Source organism: Onychomys torridus, chromosome 12 (genome assembly GCF_903995425.1).
Source record: "Onychomys torridus chromosome 12, mOncTor1.1, whole genome shotgun sequence".
Taxonomy (NCBI): Eukaryota; Metazoa; Chordata; class Mammalia; order Rodentia; family Cricetidae; genus Onychomys; species Onychomys torridus.
The window spans coordinates 13287668-13302271 of record NC_050454.1 but is presented as its reverse complement, the minus strand read 5'-3'; the positions used below and the strand labels follow the sequence as shown (position 1 = coordinate 13302271).

The 14604-nt window shown below is 47.2% G+C and overlaps 1 protein-coding gene across 1 annotated transcript; it reads left to right on the top strand.

Annotated features, from left to right (window-relative positions):
* Nucleotides 1–323: 323 nt before the first annotated feature.
* On the top strand, nt 324–11640 carry Muc20 (mucin 20, cell surface associated). Its single transcript, XM_036204003.1, has 5 exons — nt 324–399; nt 4282–4550; nt 4680–6126; nt 10512–10603; nt 11572–11640. The coding sequence occupies exons 1-5, from the start codon at nt 324–326 to the stop codon at nt 11638–11640; spliced, it is 1953 nt and encodes a 650-aa protein (XP_036059896.1).
* The last annotated feature ends 2964 nt before the right edge of the window (nt 11641–14604 follow it).

Genomic DNA, 14604 nt, shown 5'->3' with positions numbered 1-14604 from the left:
GACCCCAGGTAAGGATGAGTGGGGTAAACATCATCTCTCCTATGCCCTTCTCAGTTTTAGGGGAGGATATCAGAACAGAAATGATGCTGTGTTTTCAAATCTGAGAGGCAAGGCTGCCAGGCAAGGGGTCGGGGGAGGAGGCAAGCCTGTGGCAGCCCTCACTGAGCTGAGCGTCTGTGTTCACCTGGTTGCATTCTGGAACCTACCCAGTCACACCTGGGCAGGCGGCGGCCCCTCCTCCCTGGGTTGAGGAAGCAGGAAAGGGTGGTGAGGAGAGGCAGCAGGCAGGTCTGCCAGGCAGCGGTGGTCAGTGCCCAGGCAGGATGGGCTTTGTCTGGGTCCTAGCCGTGCCTCTCCTTTTTTTCTGCGGGAAGCCTGGAGTCACTACCAGCTCTGCAGGTAAGGGGCAGGATGGGAGCTGGGAGTCCTGCCTGGCAGGGCTCTGGGTGTGAGTTTTGGCCAAGACAGCTCTTTGTGGGTAAGGGTAGGCATTTTTGCTCATTGTAATTAATGGCCTGCTGAATGTAAAGTACGATGACTGTGGACAAGTGTGCAGGATGACAGATGTGTTAACTTAAGCCTGGTGACACCGTGGCCATCAATGTAAGAGAGTCTGGGAGTTAGTCTTCAGGCACGGGACGGGGGTGGGAGGGTAGAGGGGTCAGGGAGATGCCAGCTGGTGATAATTTTGCTGTGAACTGAAAAATATGGCCTAGCGAAGCTCCTGTTCATCCAAGGTTGTTTCCTAGTACAGTTATTCTTGGAAATTTGCCTTTTGAATGAAAAGTTTGTCACAAACTGCTTGGACAAGGAGATTCTGAGAGAGGTGGGCTTTTCTGAAAGATGGGAGCTAACATGGACCTGTCACTGACAGGCACTGTGCCAAACTCATCACACACACTTTAAAAGAGATGGTTTCCAGAGCAAGCAAAACTGAGCAGAGGGTACGGAAACACCTCATCTACTCTGTTCCTACCACTTATGGTCCCCTGCTGTGCATGTCGCCACAGCATCAGCACTGTTACAGTGATGACCCCACACTGACACATCACACTAGCCAGGACCTTTTAATTCTACTTATTTATTTATTGGCTGAGTCTCCCTATGCAGGGCCCTGGCTGCCTGGAACTTGCTAGATCGACTTTACATTTATTTATTTTCCCTGTTCTCTGTGTGTGAGAGCGAATGTTTTTACATAAGTGTGGATTCACATGTGTGTGTGGCTGTGTGTGAACATTGTGTGCACTGTATGTGGAGGCCCGAGGTTGATTTTTGGGCATCATCCTTGAAGGCTCTTTCATCTTATTTCTTGAGACAGGGACTTTCAATCAAACTCAGAGCTCATCGACATAGTGGGGTGGAGGAGAGAAAACCTGATACATGTGGAGGTCAGATGACAGTGTGGGCATTAAACACAGGTCATCAAGCTTGGTGGCAAGCTCCTTTACCCACTTGAGCTATCCGGCTGGTCCAACATGACATTTTAAATTCTCATAACTCTAATGACTGAGCATTCACCTCTAAGACACTGCCACCCATGTAAGAGCAAGGAGCCTGCAGTTTATATGGAGTAATTTATCCCCAGAGTCACCATGCCCTGCCACTGCCTAACCCCTGGACCACCCTGCCTGTCACACACACTCACAATTGGCCAGGCTTATGCTGCATTTTTCACTCTGTTTAATTGCAACCTTACAGCCTCATGAACCAGGTACCCCTCACTCCATTTGGAGCCCAGAGACTTGGCCTGTGTCACAGCAGAACAAGGAGCAGAGAGCTGGGACTCACATCTGGCTCTATGCCTACAGTCTCCTCACCCCAACTTTGGAGGTGTGGAGGAGGAATGCAGCACCATCCTATGACACAGGCTGGATTCTGTAGACCAGGAGGCTCTGAGAAATAGGTTGGGGCGGGGAGTAGGGGAGGTCTGTGAAGAAGGCAATCAGCAGCTCCCACAGATATGTGTGAGCATGCCATTGGGTTGACTGAGTGAGCACAGAGAGGGTATGTGTGTAAGCAAGCCCATCTAATCACTCTCCTTACACAAGTGAGCTGTCTCTGACTGCTTGCTTTAGGACACATTAAATTCAGGCTGGGGGCTCCTCTCTCTTATCTTACCAGCTACCTCTAAAGATGAGGCTGTAAGTCATTCTTGAATTTTCAGGAAATACGTCCATGGGAAAATATTTTTGCAGTGAGCAAGCTGCCCATGGACAAAGTTCCTACAGAAAGTTCTGGCAGTCCTTGTTTCTGTTCTGCAGTCCTTGGCTCCTGTGGGTTTGTGTCTCCTTTGTTACCCTTGTTGTACAGTGCTGAAACACTGCACACCAACCATCAGCTGGGTCCTGGGGCTGCCTGGCTATTGCGGTCTTTAAGAGATCCTGCTCCAAGACCACACTAAGAGTATGCAAACAACAACAACAAAACCAAAAAACAAACAAACAAAACCCACAAATGTGGCAAGGGCTAAACTTTTTCTATCTGAGGGGAATTATGAAAGAAACACATGCAGTCTGATGGTAACTTTCTCTTTTACTTCATCTTGAAAAATCTCTTCCTGAACATCTCTCTGTCTCCACACAGCTACATCTCTTTATACAGCTATACATCTCTCTGCTACACATCTCTCTCACAGAAAAAACAAACAAACAAACAAACAAAAAACTTTGGACAATATATGAGTTACATTTTGAGGGTCAGAGCCATTCTGATAACACATAAGAAATCACACAGTTTCTCTCAGGCTAGGGATGTCACACTGGCCAGCTAGTGAGTGAGTATCCATGACAATGCTTGGCTGTCAGCCAGGCTCCCTGTAAAGTGAGGGCAGTAGGCACTTAGTGTCCAGTATTTCCTGATGGAGAGTGACATTGAAACTCATTGAAATTCAGGACCTCAACAATAAACAGCTAGTTGACTGAACCTTGAGTCCTGCATCGTAAAACTGATGTTAGGGGCACATGCAGAGAGTCAGTTGCTGAGAGAGTCTGTGCAGGGAGTTATGTCTTTAATGTTGTCAGCCAGACTTCTGCAAGAGAGGAGCTGGCACTAAAGTTGCTTCATGCCTGACCTTGGTTCAACAGACTCCTGGGAATCTATCCTTGTGCAACTCATTTGCAGGGGAGACTAGTCAGCTTTGAATCAGCTCCGAGGTCTTAAATCAGCTGATGGTGTAAAAAGCTGTCTTTGTAACTGAGAATATTGTCATTTTCCTATGTCAGTCTGAGCTGTGATAAATGTCCTGATAGTATTTCTATTCATCAAAATTATGCAGTTTAAGAAGAGATCATCTTCCTGACCATCCACAGATATATGTGTGCCCAGTAGATGGAATATATACATGAGATAAACACATAGGTAGTGAGGAAAATACCCATAGCTGTTTTTAGGGAAGAAATGTAGTGGCACATGAGGAAAAATTACAGACAAAAAGGAAAGTTAGTTTTCAGAGTCTGTGGTCCTGGAAGCCTTGCTTGATGAGGTTTCTCCAGCAGAGAGTTATTCATCTGGTGGGTTGACACCTAAATTATTCATTATCATCTGTTTTATTTATGTCATGGCCCATGACACCTAGCCTCAAGGAGATTATCAGGCATAGATGAATCTTAAAAGATCTTACTAATAAAAACAAACCCAGAGCTAGGTATTGGGGTGAACGCTGAAAGATCAGAGAAGCAGAACAAGCCACATTCAACCTCACCTTGCCAATTCCTCAGCTGATCTTGTTTCCTCAGACTGAAGCCTCTGTGTCCTCATCCAAATGGAACTCAGCTGAACTGCTGCTAAAAGCTAAAAGCTTAAAAAGCCTCTAGTTCCTGATCCTCACGCCTTATATACCTTTCAGCTTTCTGCCATCACTTCCTGGGATTAAAGGCATATGTTACCGTGCCTGGCTGTTTCCAGTGTGGCTTTGAACTCACAGAGATCCAGATAGATCTCTGCCTTCAGAATGCCAGGATTAAAGGTGTGAGTGCCACCATTTTCTGGCCTCTATGTATATCTAGTGAATGTTCTGTTTTCTAACCCCAGATAAGTTTATTAGGTTGCGCAATATATTGGAGAACACAATATCACCACAATCAGGACTTCAGAGGACACTGGTCAGGGCAGCCTGTCTTCAGAGCTGCTATGAAGGTCATGGCTTCTCCGAGTTGCTTTTTTCATCTTTGTTTACATAGACAATGACCCTCTGTGCCATCCAATAGCACCCAGGGCATAAATCCAAATGCTCATGTGAAGTCAGCCTATCGGGATTCACCAAGTTGTTCTCACCCAACACAGGCCTGGGCAGCGGCAGTTCAGCTCTTTTGATGACAACCAACAACACAGAAGTGCCTGCCTTTACTCAGAGGGACAGGACCAGCGCAGAGGAGGCTTTCCAGACCACTCCCCTGACTCAGGATGTTCCTCTAGACGCTTTAACTCTGAGCACTGAAACTGCTTCTAGTATCTTAACTGCAACCAGTACCAGTCCAGAAGTCAATTCCAGGGACACCCAGACCATCTCTCCTGTAACAGAGACTGGGAAGACACAGACTACCTCCACTGCAGTGTCAACCCTGGATGATCACACCACCTCCTCTACAACATCAACCCTGGATATTCAGACCACCTCCCCTACAGCATCAACCCTGGATATTCAGACCACCTCCCCTACAACATCAACCCTGGATATTCAGACCACCTCCCCTACAGCATCAACCCTGGATATTCAGACCACCTCCCCTACAGCATCAACCCTAGATATTCAGACCACCTCCCCTACAACATCAATCCTGGATATTCAGACCACCTTCCCTACAACATCCACCCTAGATATTCAGACCACCTCCCCTACAGCATCAACCCTGGATATTCAGACCACCTCCCCTACAACATCAATCCTGGATATTCAGACCACCTCCCCTACAACATCCACCCTAGATGTTCAGACCACCTCCCCTACAGCATCAACCCTAGATATTCAGACCACCTCCCCTACAACATCAACCCTGGATATTCAGACCTCCTCCCCTACAGCATCAACCCTGGATATTCAGACCACCTCCCCGGCAGCATCCACCCTGGATACCCAGACCACTTTCCCTGCAACAGAGGCCCTAGAGAACCAGACTATTTTCCCTGTTGATTTGACCCTAAAAACTCAGACTGTTTCCTCTATAACAGAGACCAGAACTCTCGCAATAAGAATACCTTCCAACTTCATGGTTGTACATCCCATCCTTACAGACACTTCGACTACACGGGGCAGTCCCAGAACTGGAATGAGCACTGTCAAGACTGGCACATTGAGTGATCCCATAGGAGCCACCATTGACACCCTTTGTATTGATGACAGCTCAGAAGAGGCAAGGAAGATCACAATTGATCTCTTAACGTTGGCTCACACCTCCACAGAAGCTGAACACCTGTCCTCAGAGAGCAGCTCCTCCTCAGACAGCTCAGCTGGGGTCCTCACCAGCTCACAGGTCCTGGGATCCAACATTGCAACTCCAGCCAAGGACTTGGTTGCTTTCAGCATCACCCATATTAAGCTCACCACCTGCATCACAGAAATAGAAACATCTGTCATCACCTCAAACACAAACAACAGCCCTACAGGAGCGACAGCCGTGTCCACTTCTGAGACACTCACTTTGCCTCAATCCTCTGAGGCAAAACCTCTTAGCCCCAAGACCACAAGTTCACCTGGGACCCCGTCAACAGCTGGTACCTCAACCCTTGCCACCACCCTTGAGGGCGTGCCTGTTATTAGTAGCGTCACAGAAAGAGAAACAACAGAGGCCCAGACTCCTACCTCCGGAGTCACTTCAGTGATAGTTAGTACGAACCCACTCAAAGAGACCTCAACACTGTCTACAGCAACACAAAGGCACACTGAAGTCTTGGGAACAACTACCGTCCCCAGGGCTACTGGGTCAACAACGGGAGAAGCAACCTCCTTCACTAGTTCCTCAACTTCAGACAACAGCCCCTCAGCGGGGGTCACCACCAAGAGCTCTACTACCTCAGAGACTTTAACCAGCAGCTCCTTAGCCAAGACCACGACCTCACCAAAGACCCCAATGGAGCTCCTAAAGTCTACACCCACTGCTGCTTGGGCAAGGACCACAAAACACGATCCAGGCGAGTGAACCCCTCATGTGTGATCTTTGCAGATTTAGGTTTGGAGTATTCATAAGGAGTCGAGAGGAAGGAAGGACCTCAAGGCTGGTGTTGCATCCCTGACATTCACATCTCCTAGTGGGTTGGTAACAGGCAGTTAAGATGTGTAGGTGATGTAATGATGTGTGTGTGATGTAGTGATGTGTATGTGATGTAGTGATGTGTGTGATGTAGTGATGTATATGATGTAATCATGTGTATATGATGTGGTGATGTATGTATGTAATATGGTGATATGTGTGTGATGTGGTGATATGTATATGATGTAATGATGTGTATGTGATGAAGTGATGTGTGTGATGTGGTGATGTGTGTGTGATGTGGTGATATGTATATGATGTAATGATGTGTATGTGATGAAGTGATGTGTGTGATGTGGTGATATGTGTGTGATGTGGTGATATGTATATGATGTAATGATGTGTATGTGATGAAGTGATGTATGTGATGTGGTAATGTGTGTGTGATGTGGTGATGTGTGTGTGATGTGGTGATGTGTGTGTAATGTGGTGATGTGTGTGTGCTGTGGTGATGTAGTGATGTGTATATGATGTCATGTGTGTGTGAGCTAGTGATATGTATGATGTAGTAATGTGTATGTGATGTAATGATGTGTATGTGATGTAGTGTTGTATATGTGGTAAGTATGAAACAGGGTTTTGGAGAAGCAGTTGAGGCCTTAGCCCTGTTTTAACCTGAGCGACCTTGAACTTGTCCCCATCCTCTGAGCCTAAGGTTCTTCCCCTTGGCTTGGGGAAGAAGCTGCATGAGCACTATCTGGATGAGCAATATCTTTTCCAGATCTAACCTCTGCGAAGTTAATTATTGAGCATCTGCTGTGCTTCAGGTGAGATCTGAAATGTTATTGAAAAGACTTGGCTCTTAGGCCAGCCGTGCCCACAGAAGGGAAGAACAGGGACAAGCAACTTGTCCAAATTGCTGCCATGTGAGCATGCGGAGGGCACGGAGTGGGGCTTGTTCTGCGTCGTAAAGAATGACTGTAGGCAAACCAGCAAGACGACATTTGGGGAGTTTAGGTCTTAATTTCTGAGCCAACAGGAGCTTCTCACAGGACCCACTGTCAGCGGCTCTGTGGTAAGAACAGCTTGTGGGCGCCCGGAGCATCTGTCTCTGCTGCTTGTTCTGTCCTCCTGGTCCATTCCTGAGTCTTTTGTCTCATCCCACCTTCTGGGGCAAGGGAAATAAAAATACTAATCATGCGTTGAGGGTATAGCTCAGTGAGAGAGCACTCAACACTGGTGAGTGTGCCCTAGACCCTACATTTGACCCCGATCCCTGAAGAACCCCACTCTCTGTGTCTCTCTGTCTCTACCATCTCTGTGAATCTGTCATCTCCACTTCCATTTTGATCTCTGTCTATCTCTATTACCTGTCTCTGCCATCTCTCTCTTTCTGTGTCCATCTCTACCAGTATCATCTTTTATCTTGATCTCTATGATCTCTCTCAACTCTTTATCATCTCTGTCAACTCTCTCTATCATTCATGTTCAGGCATGATATCACAGGCCTGCAACCCAGTACTCAGGAAGTAGAAACAGAAGGATTGTGAGTTTGAAGCCAGCTTGATCTACAAAGTAAGATCCTATTGGGAAAAAACAACAGAACCAACCCAAAACAAAAATTAAAACAGAAAAATATTTAACCACAACCATGTTATTGAATATCTTTTATATTCTAGGCAAAAATAATATGAAAACACTTCACAGTCAATAGGCAGAACCCAAAAATGAATTCACCAGATACTGTTTTTTTTTCTGTTGTCGTGATCATCACCAGGACCAAAAGCAACTTGGGAGGAGAGGGTTTCTTTGCCCACGGGCCGATCTGACGGAGTCAGTTCCTCGGTGGGGTTGCCTCTTCGCAGGTGTGTGTAGGTCTGTGTCAAGTTGACAAAAGCTGCTGTAACACCAGATTCCTCTGGTGGAGGAGCCTACTTGGCACAGGGCAGACACCACTGATTGGATAGTTGCTGTCATGAGTGCAATAAATGTGCAAAATAATTTTTTTAACCCAAGAATGGAGTAGCTACAGATACTCCACCAAAGAAATGTCTAGGAATTCCAGAGGCAATTTACATTGGCAAGTTTAAATTGAGTTCTGCCCAATGTTATCTTCAAGATCCATTTTTCAGAACATTCCCTCACCACCACTGTCCTAAAGAATATTTGGGCTAGGTAGTGTTACCATAGACAACCAGCTTTTTCCTTTTCATAGGTTCATACCTGCAGTTAACCTCAAAACTTGCCTCAGTGGGCTTTTCCTCGGAGGTTGATGGCATGCTTCCCATTCTGATAGCCAAAAGTGAAGTCACACACATGGGGTGGTCCCCAGGTGGAGTCACAGACATGGAGTAGTACCCAGATGAAGTCGTCACATGGGCTGGTATCCAGGAACCATTCTTAGGTCACCAAGCTTGCTCTGCAGGCCCCTTTACCCACCGAACATACTCAAAAACTCAGAGAAGAGTTCTGAGCACACATCTCAAGGAAATTTACCCTACTTGAATTCCAAATCTATAACCTCACAGATCATTTTTCTTGGTCCAACCATCAGGCACAAAAATAGTCAGTGCCAGGTCAGGGAAGGTTCTCTAGAGTAACAAAAAGCCCTGTAGGCTGCTGGGACTAACCTGGGAATCCTAGGACTGACTAGCTGTCAACAAGATTTTTTTTTTCTCAAGAAACATAAAGTAATGTTTATTTCTGTTCACCCCAGATAGTGAGGGCTTTTGTAGATTCTATCCAGTCCAGCCTGGTAAAACAACATACTCATTGGTGTTATCTATGGGAGCCTGGATGGCTCAGAGGCAGTAACACCACCAAAGAGTTCCACCTCTTATGTAACCTTGGTGAGCCTCTGCAATCCTCGCATGAGGGAATGTTTATAGAACTGATTTTGTAAGGGTCTTCTACAGGTGGTCACAACTGTTTAAGACATCTGTGATCATGCCTAACCCAGAGGAAACAGATACACAGCATTAACTGTGAGCAAAAATCCAGGAGGCCCACCTACCTTTGTTTCTACCATCCCAAAAGGTTAATGACTTGTTGGGGTAAGGAAAAAGATTCATCTGGAAAACCAGAGAATAAAGAGCCTCTTGGGGCCTTCAGGTATCTGAAGGGTTTAAGGTGGAGAGGAAGGAGCAGGGCATAAGGAAAAAAGACAGGATTCCAGAGATTTCTAGGAGCTAAGCCAGTGGCCTGTTAGTCACTCTTACATGAGGTAAATTTAAGAAAAATCGACTTTGTATTACAGTTTCATGTGAAGTGGTTCTCAAATGGTTAATATCAAGAGTTTAAAGTGGAACAGAAATCTAACCCAAAGATTAAGGTGGCAAAGGAGACAGACCATGTGTAGAGGCAGAGATGTCAAGCATTTCATCTTGTTTTAGCGGCTCGCCAGACCTCTGCAGATCCAAGCAGAACCGATGCTTTTAGCAAAAGCTGAGTCTGGAGAGGGAACACACTCAACTGGTGTCATCAAAACCCAAGTTGGAGGCATTGTCTACAGTGAGTTAGTGAGGGACTAAGAAGACATTGCTCCATTTCATGATCTACAAAATTAGTGACTTTAGAAGTCAGCTGAAGTAAATGAGGGCTTATTTGTTTCCTTAAGATAAAAGATAGAACTTGCCAGGTGGTGGTGGCGGCAATGGTGCATGTCTTGAAGCCCAGCACTCGGGAGACAGAGGCAGGTGGATCTCTGAGTCCAAAGCCAGCCTGGGCTACAGAGTGAATACCAGGACAGCCAGGAGAGCTGCACAGTGAAACCCTGCCTCAAAAAAATAAAAAGTAAAAAAATAGAACTTTCTGGTATCGCTGCTGAAGCAGAGAGGCTTAAGCTAGGAGACCTCCTCACTATTAACCCACAGTTGGAGGAACTGGCTCAGGGCAGTCCTCAGGGAGCCAGCCTCTCTCCTGCAGTCTTTCCTGGCCAGGGTCTTCTCTAACAGACTCATCCAGGGTCAGAGGACACTGCAGTAGGCATAATTATTCCAAGAAGGGAGTCCTTATTTCTGTTGGTGCTGAGCAAATGTTAGCCCCATGTAGATGCGCACACATTTATAAGTGGGAATGTAGGTAGCTCACACCTTTAATCCTAGCACTCTGGAGGTAGGTGAATCTCTGTAAGTTTGAGGCCAGCCTGACCTACAAAGTGAGTTCCAGGACAGTCAGAGCTGTTACACAGAGAAACTCTGTCTCAAACAAACAAACAAACAAACAAACAAACAAAAAACAAGCGAGAGTGTAGACACATATGGAGAGGGCCCAGGTTGGAGCTGAATTGACTGTTTTTATCATCTTTCATCTGTCTTCAACTTTCAGGTGAAGATGGAGGCTTCCTCCTTGTACGGCTGAGTGTGACCTCCCCTGAGGACCTCACTGAGCCCAAAGCCATAGAGAAGCTGATGGACCAGGTAAGTGGTGCGTCCGGTGAAAAGTGGTGGGCTCTTGGGGACTCCAGGGAGCATCTGCAGGAAACAGAAGGGTGACAACTACATGAAACAGTGTCACATGAAAGAGCATTAGGACCTGAACCTGGGGCCCGTGTCTGGCTTTGATCTTGCCTCGCTTCTCAGTTCTTCTGTATTGTGAATGTGATGTGAATGAATCTCCCCAGATCCAGCTTTTTCAGATCCTAGAAGTGCAGGCCTTCTGGCCTTTGAATCCCAGTGATACTGATGGGAAAGTGAGCAGAGGTCTTGGCTGCAAGCATCCGCAGCCACCAAGTCATGGTAGTTTACATGCAGAGTCTGTTTCTCCACCATCACATATGGCTGGAGCCAGCAGCGCAAACTAGTCATGGGTATTTTCTCTGCAATTTTGGGCCCTTTATTCTTCATGGTCTTTCTCCATGTGTGTGGAAGGGGACTATCACAGAGGAAAAAATGAACACAAACATGTTTACAGCGGAGCATGGATTTGATACATGGACTGGCAAGTATTTCAGGGGTCAGAAAGCAACCTGGAGCTCAAGATTGGGTGAGGCAGCTGAGATACAGGAGCGAGGCCACATGAGGTTGCCACTGATTTTTCATTATTATTTTATTGTTGTTGTTGTTGTTGTTACTTAGTATTACTACATTTTATTTCCTTATTTTATGGAATTTGTTAAGCATATTGATTTTTGTTGAGGTCTGGCCAATGGCATGAGACACGGGAGTCAGGCAGATCTGAGGGTGGGTTCTAGTTAACTGTGTGAGCTTGGGTAAGTCAGTCCATACCACTTTCCCCTTTTGGATTGTGGATGAGAATGCCTGCTATATGTTTTAAATGGCTCCTGTTATCACATTGCTGATGTCCCTCCACTGCCCCTTCTAGTCGTTGGCTTATGGTGGGCTCTGGGGCAGACAGGCTGGCACCCACCTGTTCTTTTTCTTTCCAGCTCAGCTGTGAACTGCGTGCACACACACCACTTGTCCAAGTGTCCTTACTGAGCGTCAGAAGGGGCTGAAGAATGTTAGCTGCAACCAAGCATGTCCTCTGCACCAGATGAAGAATAATGCTGCCTATGTCCTGGACCTCAGACAGACCAAAGCCGTGGTACTGTGCTATGGACCCACAAGGTTCCCATGAAGGTCAGCTGGCCTGAGAACCCTGCCCCGTACCTGACCACAAGACCTTGGTCCACTATGCCTGAGTGTGTGTGCAAGGGGAGAGGGCTGGCCTGTTTCCAGTGGTGTCCCTCACCACCTCTGACTGGTTATTGTATTTCAGTAAAGAGAAAAGTGACCACTCTACCTGTGTTCTTTCATTTTGTACTCAATGACACTCTGTGTGACCCAGAGATTGTCTGTATTGAGCCTGTGTGCCTTAGATCTTTTGACTATGTGGGAAGTTGGGGAGTGCTTTCCTGTGGCCTGGTTTGCTTTGGCGTTTACCGTGACTTGCCCTGGAGCCTGGTGAACCTTGAGTTCTGTATTAGCTTGTTGTTGCTATAGCAAAACAAGAGCTCAGCATCTTGCAATGGGAACAAGCTCACAGTTGAGAAGGTTCTGGGTCAAAGTAGGGCAAACCCATTGCTTTGGGCCCCAGATCAGGTCAACATAGGGCATCGATCCATTGTTCTGTGTGTCAGGTTGGGGTGCCAGGTAACAAAGGCAGGCAGTGCCTAGCTGAGCCAACTGCTAGTCCTGTGCTCAGAAAGCCCAACAAAGGAAGAGGAAGGAGCTGGAGTGCCCCGTCCCCTTCAAGGGCACATCCCCAGTGACTTAAGAATTCTCCCTAGCTGGAGACATGGCTCAGAGGTTAAGAGCACTGGCTGCTCTTCCAGAGGACCCTGATTCAACTCCCAGCAACCACATGGCAGCTCACAGCTGTCTGTAACTCCAGTTCCAGGGGATCTAAGGCCCTCACGCAGACATATAAGCAGGCAAAACACCAATGTACATAAAATAAAAATAAATAAATAAATAAAAGAATTCCCCTCAGGCTCCATCTCCTAAAAACCCCACCTACTGAGGAACTACCCTGGGGACTAAGCCTTCAACACAGGGACCTTTCAGAGACACATCCAGATCACAGTGAGCTCCTTCAGGGCAGGGATCATATTGGTTGATCTCAGATCCTTGAGCCTGGAGAACGTGGTCTGAGTGAGGGAGGGCCACAGAGAATGTCAAGTTGATTTAAATGTCAAGTTGTGGGCTTGAACAGACTGAACAGAACGTCTCTGACATGCACTTACTCCCACCATAGCTCAGGCTCACCTGCCGTTGTTTGAAATGTAGTTTGTCTTCTCTCGGAAAAGTGTAACTTGCTTATGGTTTTTAACTTTTGGAAAATCCCAAAAAGGAACCAGAAAGAGTAAAGGAAGAAGAAGAGGTGAGGAGAAGGGGGAAAAACAAACCTGAAATACCAGCTCTTCCTGAAATACCAGCTCTTACATACGTCAGCATTAATGCGCCTGTCCAGTCGCTCTCTCGGCCGGCCCACATGGATGAGGAGACGCTGCACACTCAATGCTCCCAGATTTGAAGTTCTTAATCCACTGGCTGCATCACCCTCACCTCAGGTCATCCCACTTGCAGCCTTGCTCAGCGGCTCCAGCCCCAATTCGTGGAGAACCACTAATCCTTCTCCTTTGTCTCTCACGTCTTATATCAGAAAATTCAACCTGCTTCTCTTCTTCCAACGATGCCCAGCACCTGGCACTCCCCACACACTGACCATCTCTGTTACCATCAGCCAGGTGGTCTGAGATGCCACCATCTCTCACCTGTATTACTCCGACCTCCCTGTTGGTACCTGTAGGACCACCCCCCCAACACCCAGTCTGGTCCCCAGACATTAGCTGGAGATGTCCTTTCATAACATACACAGGCCTGTGCTTCCTTTGCTTCCATTTCACTCATACGGAGAACCAAGTTTGGGCAACGGCCTGTAGAACTGTGAATGATGGGGGACTGTGGATGATGGGGACTGTGAATGATGGGGACTGTGAATGATGGACTGTGGATGATGGACTGTGAATGATGGGGACTGTGAATGATGGGGACTGTGAATGATGGGGGGACTGTGGATGATGGACTGTGAATGATGGGGACTGTGAATGATGGACTGTGGATGATGGACTGTGGATGATGGACTGTGGATGATGGACTGTGAATGATGGACTGTGGATGATGGACTGTGGATGATGGACTGTGGATGATGGACTGTGGATGATGGGGACTGTGGATGATGGACTGTGAATGATGGACTGTGGATGATGGACTGTGGATGATGGACTGTGGATGATGGGGACTGTGAATGATGGGGACTGTGGATGATGGACTGTGGATGATGGGGACTGTGGATGATGGGGACTGTTCATGATGGACTGTGGATGATGGACTGTGAATGATGGGGACTGTGGATGATGGGGACTGTGGATGATGGGGACTGTGGATGATGGACTGTGGATGATGGGGACTGTGGATGATGGGGACTGTGGATGATGGGGACTGTGGATGATGGACTGTGAATGATGGGGACTGTGGATGATGGGGACTGTGGATGATGGACTGTGGATGATGGACTGTGGATGATGGACTGTGGATGATGGGGACTGTGGATGATGGACTGTGGATGATGGGGACTGTGGATGATGGGGACTGTGGATGATGGGGACTGTGGATGATGGACTGTGAATGATGGACTGTGAATGATGGACTGTGGATGATGGACTGTGAATGATGGGGACTGTGGATGATGGACTGTGGATGATGGGGACTGTGGATGATGGGGACTGTGAATGATGGACTGTGGATGATGGGGACTGTGAATGATGGACTGTGGATGATGGACTGTGGATGATGGACTGTGGATGATGGGGACTGTGGATGATGGGGACTGTGGATGATGGACTGTGGATGATGGACTGTGGATGATGGACTGTGGATGATGGGGACTGTGGATGATGGGGACTGTGAATGATGGA

Bases quoted from the DNA above. Each gene is read 5' to 3' on its own strand.
- Muc20 (XM_036204003.1), top strand. From the start codon at position 324: ATGGGCTTTGTCTGGGTCCTAGCCGTGCCTCTCCTTTTTTTCTGCGGG. The intron at 6,127-10,511 runs GCGAGTGAACCC...TTCAACTTTCAG, and splicing joins GACCACAAAACACGATCCAG to GTGAAGATGGAGGCTTCCTC. The intron at 10,604-11,571 runs GTAAGTGGTGCG...TTTTCTTTCCAG, and splicing joins TAGAGAAGCTGATGGACCAG to CTCAGCTGTGAACTGCGTGC.